This window comes from Lethenteron reissneri, chromosome 50 (assembly GCF_015708825.2).
Source record: "Lethenteron reissneri isolate LAM-NWPU_2019-01 chromosome 50, ASM1570882v1, whole genome shotgun sequence".
NCBI lineage: Eukaryota > Metazoa > Chordata > Hyperoartia > Petromyzontiformes > Petromyzontidae > Lethenteron > Lethenteron reissneri.
Genome location: NC_083828.1, coordinates 2,642,931 through 2,669,268, shown reverse-complemented (window position 1 = coordinate 2,669,268; position 26,338 = coordinate 2,642,931). Strand labels below are relative to the sequence as shown.

General features: G+C 53.9%; 1 protein-coding gene across 8 annotated transcripts in view; it reads right to left on the bottom strand.

The window, feature by feature from the left end:
- Positions 1-26,338, bottom strand: part of LOC133355062 (transcription factor 12-like) — a 249,467-nt gene that overhangs the window by 81,435 nt on the left and 141,694 nt on the right. For 6 of the 8 annotated variants that reach the window (XM_061572332.1, XM_061572337.1, XM_061572336.1 and 3 more), the window contains exons 7-8: positions 11,997-12,157; positions 9,343-9,392 (exon numbers count right to left, since the gene is read on the bottom strand). In XM_061572332.1, coding sequence (XP_061428316.1) covers positions 9,343-9,392; positions 11,997-12,157 — 211 coding nt within the window. The remainder of the gene's footprint in view (positions 1-9,342; positions 9,393-11,996; positions 12,158-26,338) is intronic. The other 2 variants (XM_061572335.1, XM_061572339.1) reach the window with 2 other exon arrangements.

Sequence of the window (26,338 nt, the reverse complement as noted above, 5' to 3'; positions counted from 1 at the left end):
TACAATGAACTTCTCTCGCAACGTACGTGTGCAACCGCGCTAACCGGAGGTGTGGGGGAAGGATAACAAACCAAACGCCAAAAGCAGTTCTCAAGAAATGAGTTTTCAATCCAGATGATTTAAAAGTGCACAGCTCCCAGTGGCTTCCAAACATCGGAAGGCAGAGCGTTCCAGACGGCCGCGGAAGCGCATCTGAAAGCGCGCGACGCGGTGAACGCCGTCTTTGTTCGGTGAAGCTTTGATCCGACATTAAAAAGTTGGACCAAGGAAACAAGCCGCGTCGTAAGCGTGAGATGTCCCTGCCACGGGCAGCAAACAGAGCGTCCATTCGTCGCGTCGCGCTCGGGGGAAGACCCCGGAAGGAACGCGGCCCAGCTGCTCCCCCACGCCTCCTCAACGAAGCCGTGCGGGACAACCGCCGGGTGGCGCTGCCTCGCGTGGTGTCCCCTCTCGGGTGCTTGCGATACCGTACCCGAGTCCAAGTCGGGGGGGGAGGTCACCTTTCGGAACGACCCAGTCCGGAGAATGGCGACGTCGAGTCTCGCAGCGTAATACTGCCACGCTGGAAGTACGAGTCGACGCGGCCTGTGGAACGGGCGCGTCGCCCCAGCTCCACGTCGTCACAGCGTGGAGCGAGCGAGCGCAAGGCGCTTTTTCCTACCTCGACGCTTTCCTTTCTGCCTCCCGCCTGCCCAGCTTCGGTGAGGTCCCCAAGGTTGGCGATAAAATTCAAAATGCCTGACGAAAAATGAAACCGCAACTTTTCTTCGCGGCGGCTGACGGCCGTCAAACCCGAGAACCTCATCGCAAAAACACACCACCCCCCGTTTCCATGGTGACGGATCAGTGTTCCGACACAAGCGTTAGCAAGCCCAGCCACCGTCGCAATTACACACGGCGTGTAAGAAAGACACAAATGCGCGCGTTTAACAAGGTGCATTGGAAGCGTGGCACGGCAGGCCCGCGGCGTGCCTCTCTCGCTAAAGCCCTTGACGAGATGTTAACTACCTCGCCTGGTACGCAGGAGGTCGTGGCTTCGGTCCCGCCCCTGACGCCTGCTGCTGTATATTCGGAGTTTGGGTGTCTCTCTCTCTCTCCGTGGTCGTGTGGATTTATCCCTCCACGTTTAGAATCAACGTGCGTTTCCATTATTTGGCTGCTATAAATTGCCACTTCGTTGATATATAATTATCATTTGTGATAGCCAGGTCGCTTCTGAAAAATAGCTTTTATACGGCTCAGTGGGCCTTACCTGGAAAAATAAAATAGATACATAGTTCCCCCCCCCGCCCCCGCCCCCCGCAGGCCGATTGTAATGGATGTCTTCTGAATTCAGTGAAAATGCACGTTAAGTCCTTGAGAGATCAAATAATTAGGCGCCTTTGCAAGGCACCGCATGGCGCATGGACTACCGGTTGCCGCCACTCTTCTGTTCGGCGCTGATGGATTTATTATTGCCTCAGTCGTCCGGCAATTTCTGCAGACGGATATTAGCAGCGATGCATTATTATTATTATTACTACAACAGGGGACATTAAAGACGTTGTGACATCGTTCGCTAGGGCAGTGCCAGTTCCCTCGTGATGAAATCAATCGAGTAACTCGCTTTCTCTCTTACACTCAGACGCTGTGGGGGCCTCGGCCACTGGGGGTGCAAACGGCAAAGGGGGGGTAAAGATATCTGTGCGGTTCTTGTCGCTAAGTTCTGGGAAACCCTTTGATAATTTCAGCCGTTTTCTACAGAGCACTTTCCCCCCCCACCCCCGTCCCCCCGGGGGGTTGACGGAGCGAACGGACGGACGCTTTAACCCTTTGCTGTCGCTGGGCGAGGTTAAAAAAAAAAGTAATTTTTTCTTCTTCTACTTTTAACGGATTTTTACGTCGTCCCATGCGAGGTGAGACTGACAAGCGAGGTGAGAATCACTCGACAGAGAGAGAGGGGAGAGAGAGAGAGAGGGGAGAGAGAGAGAGAGAGTGAGAGAGAGGGCAGAGAGAGACCGTGTGCTCGGTGGCAGATGACGGGGAGCTCTGCATGCAGTTATGAGCTACCCGTTGGAGGCCGTTGGACTGCGAGAAGGCAGAACGAGAGAGAGCGAGAGAGTGAGCGAGAGAGTGAGCGAGATAGTGAGCGAGAGGTGGGGGTTTACATAAAGCAAAGTTATTATAAAAAAAAAAATAATAATTACGAAATGATGAACGAAGCAAAATGCCGACTACACCGAGCATCTTCTTGTTTCCACTGAACGGAAAAAAAGAGAGAGAGAGAGGGGAGAGAGAGAGCAGTGTCGCACCGAGCAACCCGAAGATTCGCTAAACACGACGCCTCCTCGCTTTGCGGTGGTTTTCTCGTTTCGAAACCTCCGCTCCGGCGATGATGGTGGCGGCCGCGTCAACGTGTTCCGTCCGCGCGCTCGGCGGCATCACCGCGATCGCCAACGGTCAGCGCAAGAAAAAATGCAGAGAGCTTTCCGATGTGCGTCACCTAATCCTCGCTTTTCTTTGGAAAGAGTCTTGGTGGTGCCAATTATCCTGGATTAGTCGGAGCCTATTTGTACAGTTTGACACGGACACAAAACAAACGGCGAGCATAACCGCGCGTGTGCACGCACACACACACCGACACGGTAAACATCGGAACACCGCAATACAAAAAAAGTGCACATGTACATGCGCGCCTTCTACAAGACAGAGGACAAACACGCGGTTCTTTGGGGCAAGTGCTGTTGTTAGCGGCACAGCGGTGTGGCCGACAACAACCACGCGTCTGTGCCCCCCTGTGTGCTGACGGTTATACACATCACCAGGTACCCTTCAAGGCTGAGTCTACCTAGGGGAGGCCCGGAACCAGTTCAAATAATCACCACGGATGTTAAGACGAGGCCGGGCATCGAACTCGAGACGCTGGGCTCATGAGTGGATTGCGCTGTTATGCTAACCGATCATCTGCACGCACGCATATCCACACACACATCCGTGCAAATAGTGCCTAGATTCGTGCGTGTAAACGCATACATTCGCACGGGCGAGCAGGTGCTGGCATATAAGCTTTCTTGAAGGGTAAAGAGCATGAACAGGATGGCAAAATACGAGACTTATTTCCTAACGCGCATATAAGTGCCGCAATTTTACGCCCATAAAATAATAATAAACCTAAAAATAAACACACTTGTACGGCCAGCCACACAGAATCTCATTTCAGCACCATTAATGGCTGGCTTCTCAACCATTATCGTTCGACATTAACCAATAACAGGCGCTCCCCTCCCGGGCCACGTGCACGGAGAAATGCCAAAGACAAAGATCCCCCGTACAGCCTGACCAGACTATTGGGGCAAGTGCTGTTATTGGCGAGCACCTGTGAAGGCCGGCACGGCCCACGAGGGGGTGGGTGGCCAGCACCACGCCCGGCCGCCTTTGTCTCCTCAGTGGTGATGTTTGCATGCCGCACCAGGTACTCATTTGAGGCCGAGTAGACCTAGGGAAGGCCCAGGACCGGTTCAGATAATTGCCACTGGTTTTGGCCGCGAGCGGGAATCAAACTCGGGTTGCCCAGTTCGTAATGCAGTGCGCTAACCTCTACACTGCCGTTCCCCACTATGCACACACATCACACACTGCACTACCGCTCCCCGGGTAGTACAGCGTGCGATGGCGCACACAAAAAAAAAGATCCCCCGTATAGCCTTAACAGACTGTAGGGGCAAGTGCTGTTAGCGAGCACCTATGAAGGCCGCAACGGTACACCAGGGGGTGGGTGGCCAGCACCACGCCCGACTGCCTTTGTCTCCCTAGTGGTGATGTTTACACACCGCACCAGGTACTCATTTGAGGCTGAGTCGACCTAGGGGAGGCCCGGGACCGGTTCAGATAATCGTCACTGTAGTTGGCCGTGAGCGGGAATCGAACTCGTATCTCCGGGTTCATAGTGCAGCGCGCTAACCGCTACACTACCACTCCCCACGATGGCACACACACACACAGACACACACGCAGCACACACGCATTGCACACAGCGCTCAGTGCCGCGCTCTCTTCCACTCTTCCCCACCCACAAATGAATCATCAAATTACAAATTCAAGTGGATTAAAACCTTGGCGGATTTGAGGAGGAGGAGGAGGAGTGCCCCCGTGGCTCGTGGGGGCTTAATGCCCGAGCCAGGGACCCAGCTCCCTTCGGAGAGTGCTCTGGGTTCAAGTCCCGGGCTCGCCGCTGACTCAAGGTAACAACAGGGAGAGGGAGCGAGAGAGACGGGGGGGGGGGGAGCAAGAGAGAGGGGGGGAGCGAGGGAGAGAGAGAGAGCCTCTCTCGTGTGCAGCGTTTTTTGATGATGAGCTCAGCTCAACCCGGAGGAGGGGGGGGTAGCAATGGTTGCAAATAAATAAATAAAAACATTCTCCTTAGTCAATGCACCGCTGGACGAAGGCCCCCCCCCCACGCCGGGGTTGTTTGACCGTAGAACTTCACCGTGCCGGTCGGTGCGGGTTGGGGAAACAGGGCCTTCGTTAGCGCTTGCGATGTTACTCACTCGCAGCTGATCTTCGCCGGTGAATCAATTGCTCTTCGCTCGACACAACCGTTTATGCCGGTATACGCGATGAATCTACACGCTCAAGGGTGCTTCTTTTTAGACTGAAGATGATGGTTAGAGAGTAGGGCTCTGGTTACGAGAATTCTGTGACACTGCTTGCAGTAAAGGGGGAGGGCCGCATTGTCGACTATTTCACGGATTAAGTAACAAGGTGGAGAGATATATTCTTGGTTCTTTCGGTAAAATCACGTAGAAGGGAAAAAATATATATATACAAAAAATAAAAATTCTCAGGACGTTTCTTTATTTTATTTTATTATTTCCCTTCTATGTGACTTTACCGAAAGAACCAATAATATTAATCCCTGCAGTCACGAAAGCTTTAAATAAAAATTTAAGGTGGAGAGATGTTAACTACCTCGCCCGGTATGCAGGAGGTCGTGGGTTCGATCCCAACCCTGACGCCTGCTGTATATTCGGAGTTTGCATGTTTCTCTCTCCCCGTGGTGGCGTGGATTTTTATCCGGGTCCTCCGATTCTTCCTCCCCATATTGAGAAATGTATTCGGCCTGCTTTAATTTTCTACACGATAATAAGCCACTCCGTTGAGCTGTCATTTGTGACCAGGTCCCTTCTGAGCCTTACGTGGTAAAAATGAAAATAGTTTAGATTTAGTCGAGTGTCATCGCCAGCGACCATTGTCTATCCACTGCTGCATGAAGGCCTCCCCCACGCCGTTGCCATCCCTCACGGTCCTGCGAGCCGATCTCGTCGCTCCAGCCCCACGCCGGCCGTCATCCTGTGTGGCGATGGCGGTGTTGTCCTGCCTGAAACCAGCTACTCTGCAGAATTGTCCGTGCGATGACTCCGATAAGTAATTTTTTTTTCTCAGATCCTTATGTGTTCCTGTTTCTGTCTCTCCGTGTAATTCCAAGCATGCAACTGTCCATGCCTTTTAGGGTAATGAACGGAGTTAAAGGGCTTCAGGATAGGTGTTTATAACAAATAAACAATCCAGATATTCCAATAGTCATGGGCTCAAAAAATGCCACATCCATCCCAGTTTGTCCAATTTTTGTTTTAGTTATTTCCACCGATTTTATCCCAAATGTGCTATCATCGTCACACGATCACGGATCCATCTTGTAACCCACAAATATCTCAGTGTGGATAACACAGAACTGCTTTTGAGATCCTTTCATGTGACCTCTGACCTACGCACTAAGGGGCAGCACTCTCTCATCCACTTTTCCAGAGCATAATGTATGTACGTATGGTAATATACTGTCGCATAGCAGCGAATGCAATAGTTTTAATCTTCAAAGCTGGAATTTAATACAATTAAGTTGCAGAAACTAATTTAATGTGTTGGGTTCTTTTTGTCATTCGTGGGCTCAAATTTAACTGCCTGGATTCAAACCCGCGACCGGAACGGTATCAACCAGTTCAGCACTTCTGACCTCTGTGCCACGTGGCCAGAGGACATGATTGGTCGATTCCTACGGTGGATCAAATTAATTGTGACCGGTTCAAAATGTGCATACGCTGAACCAACACGCAACCTCCCTATCCTCGGTCAGGTTAAACTCTCGTTCAAGCTAGGATACCCTTCCTCCATTTACAAAAAAACAAACACTACGCACAGATTGTGACCTCTACAGATGAAACTCATCAACGCAGGTCTTCAGATATTAAGTGATGGCATTTTTAACCCTTTCCTGTTGGAACCGGAAGAAAAAATGAAAATAACTTTATCGGTACCGAGGCTCCCACAAGGCCAAGCGGGAGGGCATGTGGCACGGTTTGGCGCCAGCCATCGTAGAGCGCGGTCGTGTCGCTACGGTTCTCTGCGGTAAGTACGATGTCTTTAAAAGCAACGGCGCTACCCCTCTCTAAATAAAATTAACGCTGAGCCGCGAGTGTGTCCCGAGATTCAGCGGTGAACGGGACACCCACCTTGCAACTTGCAGACGTCTCAGAACGGGAAAAGGTGAAATCAATCAATGAAGATATGTTTTAAGTTGCTACGAGAAAGTCATTGAAACACAGAGCATGGTACCACGTGAACCAAGGCAAGCGTGCCGGACGGAGGGAGCTCCTATCTCACACTTACAGCGCAGCGTCTGAAGGAGGCACCAAACATCCACCCAGGGATTCACCACTCAGCCACGTGAACGTGCGCACACAGCGCTACACACGCGCACATACACATCAGCAGACAGACACGCGCACGCACCCCCCCTAGCTGGGCACACACACAGTGGCAGACAAACACGCTGGCAGACAAACACGCGCGCCGACACACCCACCCCTTGGTGCACACACCCACACACATCAGCGGATGCACGCACGCACACGTCAGCAAAGCACACACACAAGGAGGTGAGAAGACACAGGCGTTAATGAATGCAAAAAACGTATGCGCGAGTGTTGAGCGCGTGCACATTTGCAGGCACATACTAGCGCACACACGGTCACACACACACACTCGTGTAAGCTAGTAAAAACAAAGATTCCCCGTATAGCCTTAACAGACCGTTGGGGCAAGTGCTGCAAGCGAGCACCTATGAAGGCCGCCACACTTTGTCTCCCCAGTGGTAATGTTTTACACATCGCACTGGGTACTCATTTGAAGCTAAGCCGACCTAGGGGAGGCCCAAGTCCGGTTCAGATAATCATCACTGTTGTTGGCCGCTAGCGTAAATTTAACTCAGGGTCGCCGGGTTCGTAGGGTAGTGCACCAGGTGCTGTGCCACCGATTGTGTGTGTGTGTGACCGGCAGGTCGTGTTTGGTGGGGTAAAGTGTGGCTCAAACTCTGTCTGCAGCTCGCTCGGAGATGCAGAAAAATCAGTGAGGCTCATGGGTAGTGGAGCGGGGATGAAGTCAGCTGGCAGGAGCGGGCACACAGGGCACCATGGCGCCCGCCCCGAGAGCTCTCTCTGCATCAAGATCCATGACCCCAACGAGAATCGCTAATTGTTAAGACGAACTAAGCCATCAGTGGGCGGCGGCGGCGGCACGGACGCCGAGAAATCCAATCCACGGTTAGTTTATGATCGGCAGGTCGTGGCGTGCGGTGGGGCACAGTGTGGGTACACCCACCCCTTGCCTACCCGCCTGGTCGCTGTGGAAAAGGAGACCAAGCAACCTCTAAAGTTCGCTCGAGCGGGGGGGGGGGGGGGGGGGGGGGGGGCCTTCTGCCAGCAGTGGTGGTGAGCGAGCAACAGCAGGGCTGCACCTTTACCTCTTCACCCGAGTCAAGTCAAGGGGTGAATAAACATCCCCCCCCTTCCTCCTCCTGGAGCTCCCAGCCCCAGCAGGTGTCATCAACGTCAGCTGCTGATGCTGACGACACAATGCTTTAATGAGGCTCTCACCTTGTTAACGCCCCTCCCTCCCCCGCTCCCAACTCAACCCCGCGCGTCGCACGGACCGCGGTCCTTCGACGCCAACTCAAGCACGGCCATTAATTTAACATCGGGTTCCCCGCGCTCGCGCGGTGACATCATCCTGCCCCCCCCCCCCACCCACTCCCCACCCGCGCCGCCCGCGGGGAGACGGGAGAGGGGACGAGAGGGACGCTCGGGCAGGCGGTTGGGGGGGCGAGGGGGGGGCCCAAGGGTGAGCAGGGGATTGTGGGTAGCACGAGCGGCACACCCCCTCGGGAGGCCACAGACGGCAAAGTGCTGACAATGTCGCTCCCTAAGCCGTCGCCGACGTATTAACGGTGCCTCCGAGCGTGCCGCCGGAGAGACGGGGCGGGCGCGGCGGCTTTGGGGCGTTTGTGCGACTGTTTGGTAAATTTTGTTCCACCCATTTAGATGCGAACGCGGTGCACTTGACATATAGACACAGAGAGAAGCATTTCCAACCCCCCCCCCCCCCCCCCCCCACGTTTTGAATCTCTCTCCGCCGACAGGATTACCGTCGCGCTCCGGCATCACCTGCAGGTGTCTACCTCCTCTCGGCAAGACGTCTCCTCCTCCTGCACGTCTCGAGTGGTGCGGCAACGCGGGCACCCCGGTTGCCTTTGCTCGCGAATACGACGACCAGCGAACGAGGTGGCGCTGCCAACGCCAGCCTCGTTCGTAAACGCGGTTTCAATGCAGCTCGTTGTTTCCTGTTAATTCAACTTTACTGCGGTAGCGTCTTTGCCGACGGGCTATGTCAAAGGCAGCTTTCGCTTACATTTCAAAACTAATATTTAACCCGCAATCGCATTTGTGCTAAGACCATAAAGAGCCCGACACGTAAACCTGGGAGGGATTATTTTTCACGGCGGACTAGCGGCACTTGTTTCTCTCCACTGCTGGATGAGTCCCCCCGGCCCACGACGCGTTTGACAAAATTTCTCATCAGTGCGGGTCGGCGGTGGCAGAAAACATCGATGCCGGAGCATAGAGGTACAGTCCAATTAGATAAAGGGTGCTTCAAAATTTGTTTTCACACTTCTGAGAATTTGCAACAGCACCACGAGAAATGTGCTGCCTACGGGCTCTGGAGACCACCTGGAGAAGATTCCAGGCACGCGTTGACAACGATGGCGAACGAGTTGAGACTCTTCGACTTATTGAAGCTATCGTGTTACAGTGCATTATCCGTTCTTTTCCATTAAAAACAATAGTCCCGTGTAAGCGTTAACATTATTTTGAAGCACCCTGTATTTATTTGCACGTTACTACTCTACTGCCCACGGTGTAGCCCCACGGCCCATGACACGTGGTGGTGGCGGTGGTGGTGGCGGTGGTGGTTAGGCGGGTGAACGTGGGGCGACAATGCTGTCATCATTTGGGGACGGAGCGAGGGACTCACCGACGATGGCAGACCAGGAGGAACCTTGCGCACCTTCTTGTTTTGAACGTCTAGAACGCACGCGGGCCACGCACAAACGAGAAACGACGTTCACTCATCGACGCGTACCTCGAGCTCTGAGAACCATTATTAGCAGCATCGTTCATTCGCACGTTCGTCGCGCACAGTCGGCCGTACACCGGTGTCTCGAGTCGTTTGATCCACGCCTCACGGGCGGGGAGGGCCGACCGGGAGGGCGGCGCCATTCGTGAGAGGGTCACACTTCTCACTGAAAACGTCGACCGCCAACCCAAGTTGCGCAAAATTTTGCCGCGGGAGTTTGCGCATCAAGACGGGGCGACGTGCCCACCGAGTGACACGGCCGTCTCCCTCGAACTCACAAAGCTCTCGTTCGCCAGAAGACCGGTTCGTAGATGCAACGGGGACGTTTCTGACGAAGTCGAACCATCGGACGACAAGAAGGCGTCTTTGGCGTCGCGTGGGGCGCCACGGTGGCAAGATGTTAACTACCAAGCCTGGCATGCCGGAGATAGTGGGTTCGACCCCGACCCGGACGCCTGCACATGTGGAGTTTGCATGTTCTCCGGCGTGGTCGTGTGGATTTTTCTCCGGGTCCTCCGGTTTTTCCCTCCACATTTAGAATCAACATCACGCGTTCAGAGTCTTTGGCTGCTGTAATAAGCCACTTCGCTGAGCTATCATTTGCGGCCAGGTCGTTTCTGAAAAACAGCTATCTACATAGCTCAGTGGACCTTACCTGGAGGTAAAACTAAAAATTGTAAAAAAAAATGTAAAAAAATTTGTAAAAAAAATCTGTTCAATAAATATACAGTTTTTGGATTTTGGATGTGGAAAGACTGTGGAAAAAAACTCAGTCATCAGGTGACCGGCACACCAGGGCTTCAGGTCACCCTTCCCCAAACCTAACGAGTCTTGACGTAACATGTGCAACGGCGTGCGAGCGGCGCAGCCTAGGAGCGGCTGAAATAATGCGAGCTGACGCGTGGGAGAAATGCGTCTTCGTTCCATCTCGCTGTTAATCCGCGGCACCGTGCGGCCAACGCGTTTAGGGCGACTCGAACGCCGCAAGGCTGTCGCTTCACGTGACGGTGATGCGCGTGGGGTGTTGCACGCACACGCATCCGCGCACACGCACGCACACGTGCACACGCATGCACGCACACATACGCACGCGTACACGCGCATACACACACACGCGTACACACGCACAAGCAGACGCTGCCTTGTTTCTCAGCGCCTGTGATAGCTCCCACAAAGTGGCAGCAGTGGTGGCATCCTTTGTTTAGCCAGGAGATGCTTCCAGTCATTTAGGATACAGCAGAGCGTGAGTTGAGCCTGGAGAGTGCTTGGGGATGGGTGACCGCCATGCATAGCAGGCGTTATAGGTCGTGGGGCGAACACGGTGGCAGCAGAGGGCAGTGCGAAAAGCATCAATTGTTGTCCTGTAACTCTATGGTCCGGCCTACATACGTGCTACTCGCTAACAGCACTTGCCGCAACACTCTGTCAAGGCTATACGGGGGATCTTTGCCTTTGTATGTAGAACATCTTTCGCACCGTACGTTGCAAACCGTGCTAATCATTCGAATGAAGCCAATTAACTCAGGCGAGTCGCCATAGAAAAGTAAGTTTCCCTCAGTCTTGGCTTACATAGACTATTTGGCTGCGATACATTTCCACAGGATATGCCACTTCGTGGAGCTATCATTCGTGGTGGCCAGATCACTTCTGAAAAAGCGCTACATAGCACGGTGGGTCCTTATCTTGTAAAATAAAAAAACTGTTTAGTTTATATGTCGATGGAACAACCCCAGTTCTGATCTCATTAAGGTCACAATGGCCTTGTGTTCTTATGGCTTCCTCAGCATCATCACCGTCATCATCACGATCCATTCCTCGACATCGCGGCCTCACACAAAGTGAAGAATGTGTCCCGAAGCACCAATTTTGGCAAATGGGAAAACCGCCAACTCTTGTAAATGAATGTCCTACGTAGCACATTTTTTAGCGTCCCCTGTGAAGGCGAAGTGGGATATATATATTTTTTTGTTTACGGCTAACACACTCGCAGTATTAACCAGGGTGGCCGCTGGCTTCGAATTTGCAAACCTCTGCAACGAGCGGCGAGTGCGCCGTTCGCTACCAATACCGTCCTGGCCCAGCTGGAACAGGCCAAAGAGCTGGGGGACACCATTGGTTTGAATTGGCATCGAATTCGATTTAATGCGAGTGGGAGACTGGGTTAACAACCTCAAATCTCAAAACTGCCGGCTTACTTCTCCCGACTTATACGGAAGTATTAGACATTGACATTTCAGGCGCTGACTTTATCAATGGTAATAAGTTATATGAGAATGTCTGCACAAGTTATAAACCAGCTAACCGATTAATTAAACATTGCGTTAACAGCTCCGTGTCCCCTTCCCCCTTTGCTGGGAATTCAAATGAGCTGCTTTCCTTGAACTTTGTTAAACAAAACAAAAAAGCAGGCCGTGTTTGTCACCTAAGCCAGCTGTGTCAGAGCCAATACGATCCCACGAAGGACACCCCACGGCCGTCCGCTTTTCTACAAGGAACGAGTGAGGAGGTGGAGGGGGGGCGGGGCGAGGAGGAGAGTGAGGTCGCTGCTTTACCGGCAGGGGAAGGCTCCGGGAGCGGCCGGCGACGCGGATTCCCCGCCCCGTAGGATTGGTAGTACGGCGAGGCCGGCTTGGCCGGAGGGGACAGGGCCCCCCCCGGGCTCTGCAGCGCCAGCTCGGGGGGCAGCAGGGGGGGCTGCTGCTGCTGCTGCTGCAAGGGCACAGGAGAGAGGGGCAGTGGGGGGGGGGAGCAGAAACACACAGGTACATTTAACGGCCGAATGAACACACGCACACACGCTCGGGGTCTCTCCTGCTCCTGACCAATCCAGCCAAGTCGCGGGGGCCACGTGGTGGCCAAGAGGGGGCAGTGCAATAATTTACATCCATTGTTGTACAGTACTTCGACGCTCCCCGCTATCTACCCTCCCTTCACGAACAACCAACTCACACTCTGAAATAACCCTGAAGGCCCGCGCGGCCCGGGCGGAGGCCCTCATCCAGCAGCGGATCGACAGAGGGGGGTTTAACACGTAGGCTTTCGCGACCAATATTATTCATAATAAAGGTTTTTTTGGGTTAGACCGCGTTATTTCTAAATGTGTCGTAACCCTCCACCACCCGACATGGCCAAACAGTAAAAAATGTGTCACGTTGACAAAAGACAAATAGGGGTTGTACAAGCGCGCCGAGCTCAACCGAGATCAAGAAGAAACCCCAAGCGGCGGTCACGACCTTTAATTTATCCTTTCCCATCTCGCATTATTAGTTCCGTAAGACCCACCCAGCCCACCTCCTCCTCCCACCGCGGCCTTCGCACACCCAGGCTGGCATGGCCCCACTACCTGAGGGCGACTTTCACTCTTCCTCCTCCTCCTCCCTGCTGTTGCTCCCACAGCCGGCTGTGCCTGCCCCACCGCTGATGGCGACGGAGACTTTACAAAATTGAAATCTGCATGGCGGCTTCGCTGAGCTATCGTTTGCGGTGGCCAGGTCGCTGCTGGGAAAGAAGCCGACGGCTCAGTGGGCTTTACCTGGTAAAATGTGTTCCGTTTTTATTTGTATTCCTTTGTTTACCTTCCCTATATTTTGCACTCGTTTCGTTTTTTTGTATTGTTTGGTGTTGTAACGATCTTACCCCCTGTGAAAACGAGCTTCATAGCTCATCGGATTCCTCCAGTTATAAATAAACATTCTGATTCTGATGATCTCCTACTGCTGCTCAACAGAATGATTTGGTCCACGCCTTCCTGATGCTTGTGACCGCAACACTCGCGCAGCGTACGGCCAAGTTGTTACCGTATTCTCCGTATTGCAAGGAGCACTTTCCACCTCCCTTATATTCTCAAGTAAAAGTTGGGGGTGCCGTGTGTATGTGCGCGCGCGCGTGTGCGGAGACCAGATTAGTGTTAACGTAACTGACACTGGACAAAAGAAAGCCTGGGGTGCGTGTCTCACTATCCAGAGAATACGGCTACTTGTATTGTGTAGGGGATACTGGGATGCATCATTTCGGGGGCGGTAATGATCACAGCCTCAAACAAATCTAGGGGGGCAAGAAACAGGCACCACAACAACTGCCATTGGCCACTAAGTGGCAGTGATGTCACCACGGCGCTTGTGCCAGGGTAAGTGCACTTTAAGGCCACGTGAAGCGTCGAACGCCCACTAGCAGGAGGTCACGGCACAGACCCAGGCTCCACAAAGATAAAAGACAAAGATCCCCCATATAGCCTGATTGTAGGGGCAAGTGCTGTTAGCGAGCACCTATAAAGGCCGGCACGGCACACGAGGGGGTGGGTGGCAAACACCACGCCCGGCCGCCTTTGTCTCCCTAGTGCCGATGTTTATACATATCGCACCAGGTACTCATTTGAGGCTGAGTCGACCTAGGGGAGCTCCGGGACCGGTCCAGATAATCGTCACTCGTGGTTGTTGGCCGTGAGCGGGAATCGAACCCGGGTAAAGCCGGGTTCGTAGCGCAGCGTAGCGCTAACCGCCACTCTACCGCTCCCCACAAACACACACACAGCAGCAATTACAACTCGGGCTGACAGGCAGCACTCTGTCCTGACAACCACCACTCTCCCGCATCATCCAATCCCCCACAGCTCATTTAGGCCCCCCCCACCTCACCCCGCCACCTCACCCCCCCCCTCCTCCCAGCTCACCCCTCCCCCTCACCCCCCCATCTCCCCCTGCCACCCCCCTCCCCCCCAGCTCACCCCCCCTCACCCCCCACCATCTAACCCTGCCACCTCACCCCTTCCCCCCACCCCCCCTCACCCCCCACCATCTCACCCCGCCACCTCACCCCCCTCCCCCCCAGCTCACCCCCCCCTCACCCCCCCATCTCCCCCTGTCACCCCCCCCTCCCCCCCAGCTCACCTCCCCTCACCCCCAACCATCTCCGGCCCTCATCTCCCTCAACCCATTGAGAGCCTTGCCCACCTAAACCGCTGGACTGGGTCATTTGGCTCAGACGGGAATTAATGGCTTTATCGTGAGAAACAAGGCCACCGTCTCAAGCGAGATCTCCAGACAATGCTCGGGCGGTCATTTGTTTGTTTCTTCAGCTTCTCCTCGTGGCGCCGTTTCAACGGGGCTGCAGCCGCTGCTGGCGCTGGGGCCGGCGCGGGATGGGTAGCGTGTGCGGTGCGCGCTCCCGTGAACCTCACTCGTTGATTCCTCCACCCGTGTTGAGGACTCTGTCTCTAGCAAACGCTGGACGACTCTCGTCTTATCAACCACCATCTACACCGTGTTCAACCACCACACTGTGTTCAACTTCCACCATCACAATATGTTCAACCACCACCGACACTGTTAAACCACCACCACCTTCACCACATTGTGTTAAACCACTACACTCCAGGTCACATCACTTGTCTTGCTGCTTATTCCCCCTTGCACACTGCTCAACTTTGGAATTCCAACCCATCGTCTCATTTCCCAAGACTCTTAAGATAATAGCCTTGCTCAATTTAAGAAACGTGTCAGCTATTATCTCTTACAACTTTGATGAGGAATTCCCTCTTTGCCTCCGTGGCTCAACTCCAGTACCACAATTAACGTATTCTCCGGATCACAAGATCCACTTTGTCCCTTTGTATTTTAAAGCAAAAATCTCATAAACTGGTAAGCGTGTCTGTGCGTGTGACCAGACTGCTTCCCACCTGGCACTGGGCACACATCTTACTTCCCGGAGTGTCTTATAATCCGGAAAATGCGGGACTCATTATACACTGCCATGAAGGATTATGGGTAAAACAAGAAAAGGCAGGCTTATATTTTTGTAATAGGCCTGACTCTCCTGATAAGACTTGAAAAGTCGAAACCGGTCCCGAGTATGTTCGCTTAAACAAAAACGCCGCTGGAATCTGCGAAGCTTGATAGGACGATGGATTTAGTCTTTATTTCTTTCTCAGCACAACAACGTGATATGGTGGTAACAACACACGAACATCGTCAAGTGCCGACTACCACACCTCCGATTGGCTACGTACGGCGCGAAATAAGTTCAACATACACACGCGCTATGTATTAACATTCAAGGCTAAAGCTGTCGTGATGAAATCACTTCACGTGCAGTTGCTAAGTGGATTATCCAAACGCAGGATTATGAGAGGTGGTGGCGGCGGCAGTGGCTCGGGGAGACGTTCAAGCAGCAGCAGCAGTGGACTGAACATGGCTCGCGGCGGCGATGACACGTAACGAAGGACCGTGGGCCCTCCCCGCGCAGGACTGTCTGTCGTGACCAGCTCCTCCGCAAGAAGCGGATTGATTTGCGTTCATCGAGCAACGCTTCACTTGAGCACGGCACTATGGGCCTGTGCCATCCCTAAGGAGGGCCTGTCATGGACGACCTGTCCGAACTTTTTATTATTTTTATTGCTATTGAATGAAAGCGAGCGGTTATTGATCAACTTTGCGGGATGAACACGGTTAACCTCTGAGTCAGGCACGGAAGCCAAAACACGAGATGGAAGCACATTTTAATGCAAAGGGTTTTTACTACAGAGTTATTTTAACAAATTACACATGTTAAAACCGACTTCCGTTAACGCATGCATGAATTCTCTTATGAAATGAATGTAGGATTTTTTTTTTTTAGATCATAGTGATGTGTAATCTTGGTCGAGTTTTGGATTTGAGGTGACCCCCACAGAAAGGATGAAAAGAGATCATAATGATAGATAAATTATGAATGTACGAAATGTAACAATTCATGTTTTAATGCCAGTGTTAAAATGTTTGAATACCAGTGTTAAAGTAAATGAAATAACCCTACGTGTCCTAACTTTTGGGCCACCCTGTACAACTGTACAACAAATGCACGAGTCCAGTTGCAACAACACTCACACTGGTTCCACCCCCACCTCACACAACTCACCGGACATACTTCAGGAATACAAATTTAAAATCAATTCTGGCCATCGTTGAACCGCCAATGGGCTTTGCAAGGCCTCTCCGTCAACACGTCAATCGCGCCATCAAATAAGACAGCCCCACGGGCCAACGGCGCGGCTCTCCACACACGACTAACGCGGGGACAAAGATCCCCCGTGTAGCCTAAACAGACTGTAGGGGCAAGTGCTGTTAGCGAGCACCTATGAAGGCCGGAACGGTACACGAGGGGGTGGGTGGCCAGCACCATGCCCGACCGCCTTTGTCTCCCCAGTGGCGATGTTTACACACCGCACCCGGTGCTCATTTAAGGCTGAGTCGACCTAGGGGAGGCCCAGAACCGGTTCAGATAATCGTCACTGGTATTGGCCGTGAGCGGGAATCGAACCCGGGTCGCCAGGTTCATAGCGCAGCGCGCTAACCGCTACACTACCGCTCCCCAACGCGGGGACACACTCACACACACTCACACACATGCACGCACGGGCGTGTGTAGACGAACGTTTACACAACGTACTTTCTGTGGGCCTCCCCGCTCATCGGTCACGACGCGTCGTGACCGATGAGCGGTGGACACGTTGTTCACCTCAAGCGTCGTGTCCCTCACAACCGCCCCCCCCTCCCCCACCGTATCACCTCTGCAACTTTAGCGTTTCGAGGATTCACACATTTGCCCTTTGCACAATCACCGACGAGCCTTCAATGTATTCGGCCGCAGCTGTTAACGAAGCAGTGGGGCCGATCCCCAAACCCCCCAGCTCGAGCACAGAGACCAACGGGCAAGGCAAGGGATGCCCCTCGTCAGCCGGGTGACGGCGCGGCGAGGCGAGCGCCCGTAGCGCTGCGGCCACCAGCTCGGCACCCACGCGGAGGCAAGGCCAGCGCCGCTCGCACGCCGGGCAACCGCCACGGTGGCTGGGAGACGTTAACTACCTCGCCTGGCGTGCAGGAGGTCGTGGGTCCGATTCAGACCCCGACACCTGCTGCTGGATATTTGGAGTGTTCGGATGCCTCTCTCCCACGTGGAAAATGCATGGTGGAGGGAAAAACCGGAGGACCCGGAGAAAAATCCACGCGACCGCAGAGAGACACGTGCAGAGTCCAAATATACACGCGTCAGAGTCGCCATCCACGACCTCCTGCAAACCAGGCGAGGCAGCCAACATCTCGCCACCGTGGCGCCATTAACCAATTTCCCCCCCGGACTGCAACGGCATAAGAGGCGTCCACGAAATGTGCCACGAGCAAGATGAGCGACAACTGCCGCTCGTCGCCGGCTGCGGCGATGCTACACCTCACTCTCGCGCTGCCGCGCGCTACTCCCGGCACGGGCGGAGTTGGCGATGCGGGGGCGGCCCAGCCATGCGCAGGGCACCGTCACCCTGCACGCGAGGAATCCCGAGTCCGGCGAGCGTCGACGCCGACGGCGCCCTCGGCAGCAGGAACGCTCAATCTGACATGGGGCAGCCGTGGGAATTGGTCAGCCTGGCTATAGACCGCAGGGTCGTCTGGCTACGGTCCAGAATAAGAGTTGTGCGGATGAGGCATAATCTCTACACACACACAATCTCTTAGAAAAGCTAGCAACAAAGATCCCCGGTAAAGCCTTAGCAGACTGCAGGAGCAAGTGCTGTTAACGAGCACCTATGAAGGCCGGTACTACACACGAGAAGGTGGGTGGCCAGCATCACACCCGGCCGCCTTTGTCTCCCCAGTAGTGATGTTTACACAGCGCACCAGGTACTCATTTGAGGCTGAATCGATCTAGGGGAGGCCCAGGACCTGTTCAAATAATCGTCACCGGTGTTGGCCGTGAGCGGGAATCGAATTTGGGTCGCAGGGTTCGTAGCGCAGCGTAGCGTTAACCGCTACACTACCGCTCTAAAAGCTAGTACACACGGTCTCACACAGACGATTGTGTAAGCTAGTAAATACAAAGATCCCCTGTATAGCACTGCAGACCGTTGGGCCAAGTGCTGTTAGCGAACACCTATTAACACCTATTAAGGCCAGCACAGTGCCCAAGGGGGTGTGTCTGCCTTTGACTCCCCAGTGTTAATATTTGCACACCGCACCAGGTACAGGCTGAGTCGACCTAGGGGAGGCACAGGACCGGTTCATTTGTTCGTCACCCATGTTAGCCATGAGCGGGAATGGAACTCGGACCGCTGGGTTCGTAGCGTGGTACGCTAACCACGAGACTACCCCTTCCCCAGGTGAGAGGGCACGCACAGTCAAACACAGGCAAAAGTGTGCCCTGGCGTGCCCTGGCGTGACCCTTAACCTAGGAAGCTCTCTGCCATCCTCCCAACCACCCCCTTGCCACCGCCTCATCTCCCCCATCCCGTCTCTGCCCGCAAACCGGTGCAGGGGAGACGACGCGCATGGACACTCGTGTGTGTGTGCGTGCGTGCCCAGCAAAATATCTCAGCAAATCCAACAATGACAGGCGCCCTCCCAACTCTCAGCAACCACATCTCAACCCATCCACCCCCACCACCACCATGCCCCCCTTACCCCCCTCAGCAACACCGCACACACCCACACACACGCACACAAACACCCACGCACGCACCCACCCACGCGTCCACATGCACCCCCCCCCACCCCGGTCCCTCAGCCTCAGTAAACACTGCTTTTGGCTGCTGCCTGCCTGGGATGATTAATAGCCCGTTCAATCACGGGGTTCAAGGTCGTGCCTTGCGTTAGTGGGTGCGCGTGCGTATGTGTGCGCGCGCGTGCACGTGCGTTGAGCCGCGTGTGTGTGCGCTGTCTCCCGAGTACGCCCGGCTTGGTGGACGAGTCGGTGGGGAAGTTGGGGGGGGGTGTGGGGGAGGGGGGCAAGGGGAGGGGGACAAGGGGAGGGGGCAAATGAGAGCAAAGCCGGGAAGAGGAGTAAGCAGAGGGCCCAAGACTCTAAAACGTACAGAGGAATCCGATGAGCTATAAAGCTCTTTTTCAACAGATGTCCAGTAGGGGTGGATCAGAACGTCACAACAACAACAACAAACAGCACAATAACACGATAGGGGTGCAACGTATAGGAAAAGTGAGCAAATGACGAAAAAATAAATACAACTGGCACTGAACTATTTTATTTTACGAGCATCAAGCGTGGTGCAGCCAGCAGCCTGGGTACGGACTGCTGACCGTTCACATCGCTAGAGACAGATTTATTTTATTCGCACCCGGCTCTCCTCTTCCACGTGGTCTGGCTCGGTAAACCGAGTAGCCGGTTGGAGTCCGGCCCATATTGAAACTGGAAATCGCAAATGCGGTGGTGGCGATGGTGGCGGTGGTAGCGGCGGTGATGGCGGTGGCGGCAGTGGTAACCGGCGGTGGTGGCGGTGATGGTGGTGGCGGCAGTGGTAACCGACGGCGGTGGCGGTGATGGTGGTGGCGGCAGTGGTAGCCGGCGGTGGCGGCGGTGATGGTGGTGGTAGCCGGCGGTGGCGGTGGTGTGGCTCGCGCACCGTGCACTACGATCCCGGTGACCCGGCTTCGATCCTGCGCCATGCACTAACGCAGTCTCAGTTAGAATACAAGTGTAATGACTGTAGAGTCAACAACCTCCGGTGTGAGTGGACTAGTGGCCACGGGAGGTAATGACAGGGGAGTCAGCCTGCAGTGCGAGTGGTGGCAATGGGAATGATGGAGAATAGGAGCGTGGCCAGGTGACGGTAGGGGAAGGTGGAGTCTGCTGGTGGAGCGAGCGGTCTAGAACCAGCGAGAAGGTTCGGGAACGGGGGCGTGGCCTCGGACCGGATATAAGCGAGATGCGCGGGAGACTCGGGGCTGTTGCAGTGGGGGTCTCCGCCTGCTCGAGTGCGAGCACGTGGCTCCTCAATAAAAGAAACCATCTCAAGACAAGTGCGTCGAAGTCGTCTTCACACGAGCACGCTCTGAGCCTCCCCCTCTAGGTCGACTCGTCCTTCAATGAGTATTTGGCGCCGTGTGATTACCAACAAATGGAGGAACGAAGGTTAACACGGAGGTTTCCCTGACCAATGTTATTCATAGTAACGGTGTTTTGGGTGAGATCGCACGAATATAAATGCGTCGATAACCCACCACCACCCGACGCGGCAAGCCAGTAAGGTTCGCCACGTAAACAAAGCGTGCCAATTACTCACTACTTCAGCACGCCGGTGTGCTCCAGAGTAAACCCACAACATTTACAAGCAGCTTCATCAGGCGATTTGCCAGAAAGATGCTCGCTGGCCGCGTGTGCGCGGAGAGCGGTGGCGCAGCGGTTAACGCGCCAGACTATGAACCCGGCGACCCGAGTTCGATTCCCGCTCACGGCCAACACCAGTCGTGATTATCTGAACCAGTCCTGGGCCTCCCCTAGGTTGACTCATCCTTAAAAATGAGTACCTGGTGCGGTGTGTGAACATCGTCACGGGGGAGACGGAAGTGGCTGGGCATGGTGCTGGCCACCCACCCTGCTCGTGTGCCGTGCCAGCCTTCATAGGTGTTCGATGACAGCACTTGCCCCAACAGTTTGTTAAGGCTACACGGGGGTCTTTATCTTTGTGTGTTTAAGCATGGGTGTGTACAAACGTGCGCGCGCGTCCACGGAGGCAGCTGTGTTTGCGTGGCGATGGCAGTATGCGTGCGTGCACGCGCACGTCACATCTATCAGCGACGCCCGGCACGTAATTACTCAGCGTCGTAAAAATTATATCTGAGAATTTCGTGTACACGTGTGTATTTCATATTTGAATACAGAACATTTTTTGCTGCAGCTAAAATGCGCTTACAAGCCATCCCAGTTGCTTAACAAGATCGCAACAGTGCTTTGCGGAAGGCATATGGTCCAATGCTCAGAGCAGCTATTTGATGGCTCCCTCCGGATAGGATGCGCATGCCTCCCTCTCGTCATTATCGATCACACAGACGTGGCCCCTTTGTTTCACTTTATTTTGAGACATTTCCACTGGAAAGAACCCACGAAGATGCTCACATCTGCTTTTACCGCGTAATTAACCTCCCCATTCACAGAGGGCGTCTTGTGGGTTGTTGTTTTTTTTTAGGATCGGCCAGTTCGGGGGAGAGGGAGGGAGGGGCGGCCGTGGTGGTGGTGGTTGGGGGGGGGATCTTTGATCAGAGCGAAGAGTGTGCCACCGAAAGAACTCTCGCTGGATTTTCCCAGCCGGAACAACGGCGACTGATGCTCTTTGAGGACAAGTGATCGACCACCGGATCGGCAGCGGGCAACCGAAACCTCGCGACTGAATTGACCGTGACGGGTGACAAACGCGCACACGTGCGCGTGCGTGCACGCCTCGAAAGGGCGACTCTACCCGTTAAAACAAAGAGCTCCTCTGTTGTGACTTCCAACTGCCGTGGATGACGGCCTCCTCACACCGTGTCCGCCATGGTGGTTGTCTGACCGCACTTCGCCACGCTGGTCGGTGTTGGCTGGTGGACAGGTGGCCCAGGACCGGTTCGGATATCAATCGCCAGCTGACGCCAGCCATAGCCAGGAATCGAACTGAGGTTACCGGCTGACGAGGCGGTGTGCAAACCAACGCACAACTGGTTCCTCCCCTTACCCGGGGTATCAATCAGCTGCATGGAAGAAAGGCCTCCACGTAAATTGAAAAACTAATTTCTATAGAACTGCTGTTTGCGTTCAATGTGTTGCCCTTCCCCTGCCACCTCCGATGAGCGTGGTTGGCTACGTGCGGTGCGAAAGGAGTTCAGCACACGCACGCACATGCACCTGAGGTTGTGTATCCTGAGCATGTTCGATGCGAGGTTGGGAATTTCATGAATGAGGAAAAAAGTTAAAAGTAACAGTAAAGCGTGCAGCAATAGCACGCTCTAGCGGTGTCTGCGCTGATATTAAAAAGTACGGGAATGACAGCATCAAGCCATCACTACACTGCTGTAATAGCAAGGCTGACTACATCATTTTTTTAATGTCTTCTTTTTACCATATTCTCCAAAATAGACACAGCACTCCCACCCACCCCGTATATTAAAATAAAAGTTGGAGGTGCAACATTCCAGAGAATACAGTGTTCCAGAAGACACGTTTCAATCTAGTTGTTTGGAATGATCTTCTGGGAAAGACGGTTCTAAAAACGAAACTAGTTTTTATTTTACCAGGTAGGGCCCACTGAACCATATGGCTCTTTTTCAGAAGCGACCAGGCCACAAATGGCAGCTCAACAGAGTGGTTTATCCCATGCAAAGTCTTCGCAGCCAAACATTCTCAACGCGCGTTTCTAAACGTGGACGGACAAACCGGAGGACCCGGAGGAAAATCCACGCGACCACGGGTAGAACATGCAAATTCCAAATATAGAGGCATCAGGCTCGGGATCGAATCTACGACGTCCTGTACATCAGGCGAGGTCGTCAAGATCTCGCCACCGTGGCGCGTCTGGGTCGGTTGCCCACCCAGGGACAGAAGACACCGCTGACGTTCAGAATCATCCTCCAGAAGTCTCTCCCCAGGTTCGAGCAGCAAGTTCATCATTATCACACGTGGAAGACGGCTCCCTGTAGCACCTCATCCTCCCTATTATAAAACACACACTTTTTCCAAACAACCCCAAAGCTTGAGGTGAGCCATACTTTCCAAAGCAACTGTGTTACAACCCGGAGAACACGGTTACTATAAAATTTACAACGGCAGTTTCACGATTTAAAAGAAACGTGAACCTACTGAATGTTTGACGAAGTTAAGTCCGGCGAGGTGGGGGGCAAGATGTTAATTAACTCGCCTGGTATACAGAAGGTCGTGGGCTCGACCCCGATGCCTGTATATTTGGAGTTTGCATAGTCTCTCTCGCTGTGGTCACGTGGAATTTTTCTACGGATCCTCCGGTTTTTACCCTCCACATTTCGGCAGTTTGGTGCTGCCAGCAGCAGAGGCAGACAGGAGCAAAGCAAGAAGACGTGTTGGGGGGGGGGGGCTGGGGGGGTGTCATGGGGGAGAGGTGGCTAGGAGGGAGCGATGGGGAGGGGGGGCTGAGGAGGGCTCGTTTTGAAAGGGAAAGTGCACGAGGGGGATGGGAATGGGATACAAGAAGGGGAGGGAGGGCGAGGGGGGGCACAAGCAGGGGAGTGTTCAGCCACTGGAGATTTGGGGAATTGTGGGGGAGGGACAGAGAGAGAGAAAGAGAGGGGGAAATGGGACAAGTGGTGGGAGGGGGGCACGGAGGAGGCCATGGGTGCGTGGTGGGGGTGGGGGGGGTGGAGGAGCTCTCTGCAGCGCGGCTTGAAACCCCGCGCGGTACAAAGCGCTCTTTGTTAGCATCATCCAGAGACGAGCTCAGAGAACTCTATTGCATCTGCCCCTCGTGCCCCCCCCCCCCCACTATCCCCCCCCCCCACACAGCCCCCACCCACCCAACCCACCCACTTAAACACAGAGGGCCCTGGCAAGATTACATTATCTACAAGTCTGCCTCTGCCAAAGAGCACCATGGTCTGTGCTGCTGCTGCTGCTGCTGGTGGTAATAAAAACACCACTACGGCCCGAAATTCTTACGTTAAAAAAAAATCCACAGTTTTTTTGCAATCCCTTCCCAAAATTGATTTCTCATTACAGTACATCGAAGTTGAATACAATCCTCAAGAGAGAGCGAGAGAGAGAGAGAGAACCCCGCTTGCCAATGTTGAAGAACAAATGTCAAACGATCACAAAACCGTTCGCGGTTAAAACCTGAAAACAGCGAAATTACCGCCGTTCCTCCAGCGCAACAGGAGCCAACGTCTCTCGAAGGGATTTGCGATTCACGCGCAAAATGAACTACTTCTACCGAGTACATTTTGTATTCAAAACAACGACGGTGATATGCCCACTTTTAATGTACGTGTGGTTGAACTCATCTCATCAGCAAAGACGTGGGGGGAGTGGGGGTGTGAAGGGATACGGACGGTAGAGCGCGCAGAGAAGAGGAGTTCCGTATGGACCGCGAAAAACCTCGCCTGGGTCATCATTCACGCTGCTGCTGCTGCTGCTACTGCAGCCACCGTTGTTTGATATATGTCAGCGGTAAAACGATCTGTTCACCCTTTCCCATTCCGATGATGTACACAAGAAAGACGTCCGAAGGGGAATAAAAGGGAACGTATAAAATAACTTTATCGGTACGTCTTCAAATCGGCAAAGACGTACCGAGGCTCCAACAAGGCCACGCGGGAAGGACGTGTGGCACAGTTTGACGCCGGCTATCGTAGCGTGCGGTCGTGTCGCTACGGTTCTTTGCGGTGAGTAAAATGTCTTTTAAAAAAACAACGGCGCTAAGCCTCCCTGAATAAAAGTATCGCTGGAACCGCTCGCGCGTACCCAGATTCAGCGATGAACGGGAACCGCACCCTGCGACTTGCAGATGTGGGTCGGCTCGGGAGGGTTTCACTGCCACGAGGTTCTGGACTCATCCTTAGCGGGGGACCCAGGCCACGTTGGTAATCCCACAGCGGACAGAGTTGGCTGGCCACTCGCAGCCGATGTGGGGGTGGGGGGGGAGGGTTGTGGGTTGGTGCCCCGTCGCGGAGCATTATGGGCAAATAGAATAAACAAGACCCAATTCCCCGCGGCAAATTCGGGTGAAATAATACCGCACGCGACGTCATTCCAGTTGGCTGGCCCATTGTTGGTATCACATCCCGGACCATGAATTTGAACTTCGCCCACAAACGGCACAACAACAACTCTCTTCTCTGTACTCGTCCCACGGGCTGCGCCTTCTAAAAGAAGTATTGTATCACAAAGCACAATGGGTTCCCCATGGATCTAAATAAAGAATATTATTGAATTGAAACAAATATACACTTCCCCCTCTCCGCCCCCCATTCTTTTTCAACGCTAACAAAGTTAATTCTGAACGTTTAAATCAAGTTGAACTTTTAACGAGCGTTCTGCTGGAGGCCGAAGCCCAGCGTAGGCTTCATCTTTAAACAGCAAAAACACAACGCGCAGACTTTACCACCACCACCACCAGCACTCTACTCCCACCACCACCACCACCCTACTCCCACCACCACCCTACTCCCACCACCACCACCCTACTCCCACAACCACCAACACCCAACTCCCACCACCACCACTTAACTCCCACCACCACCACCCTACTCCCACCACCACCACCACCACCCTACTCCCACCACCACCACCACCCTACTCCCACCACCACCACCCTACTCCCACCACCACCACCCTACTCCCACCACCACCACCACCACCCGACCCGACCGCATCACGCCCCCCCACCCCCACGGGGCACGGACATTGCCAGCATTCTAGACAACCACACTCTCTCGCTCGTAAATCCACATTTTAAAAAGTGCAGGCACAGTGGCCGGGGGAGTGAGCAGGGGAGGAGGGTGATGGTGGAGCTTGGGGGGGGGGGGGTCTCGAGCAGGAACACGAAGCAGACGAGGTGAACTGTTGGGAGAGGATCTGCGGCCCTTTGGAGAATGTTTGTTTCGTTTTTATTACAACTCAACCCCTCTCGTCCCGAAACCCCAGTTTACAAAGCGACGATCACAGAGACGGAGGTGGGGAACAAAAAAATTCCCGGGGGGGGGGGCTCAGTGCCCCACCCAGGTGGGGGACCGCTCCGCACCTCGGAGGCGAACGTCAAAACTTTGCCAGGGGTCCTCTCGACCAACGATCGCCGCGAAAACAGCTCCCCGCGGGGGGACATTATTCCCGCGGGGGGACATTATTCCCGCCGCGTTCGTTCCGAAAGATACGTCTCGGAATAATAAACTACGCGACCATGGCCGGAGCACATGCCGCGGTGACGATTCGTGGCCTGTGCGTGACTGTACCTCACCGAGCTGGTCAGTTGCGGGTTCGCGCAGTCCTGTTCCGATATCGCTTTCCACTGAGATTAGCGGTGGCCGAGAATCGAACTCATGTGGCCAGGTTAATAGCGCAGTGGGATAACCACAGCAATTAAACTAAACGATTACACTTTTTTTTTACCAGGTAATGCCCGTTGAACTATTTAGCTCTTTTTCAG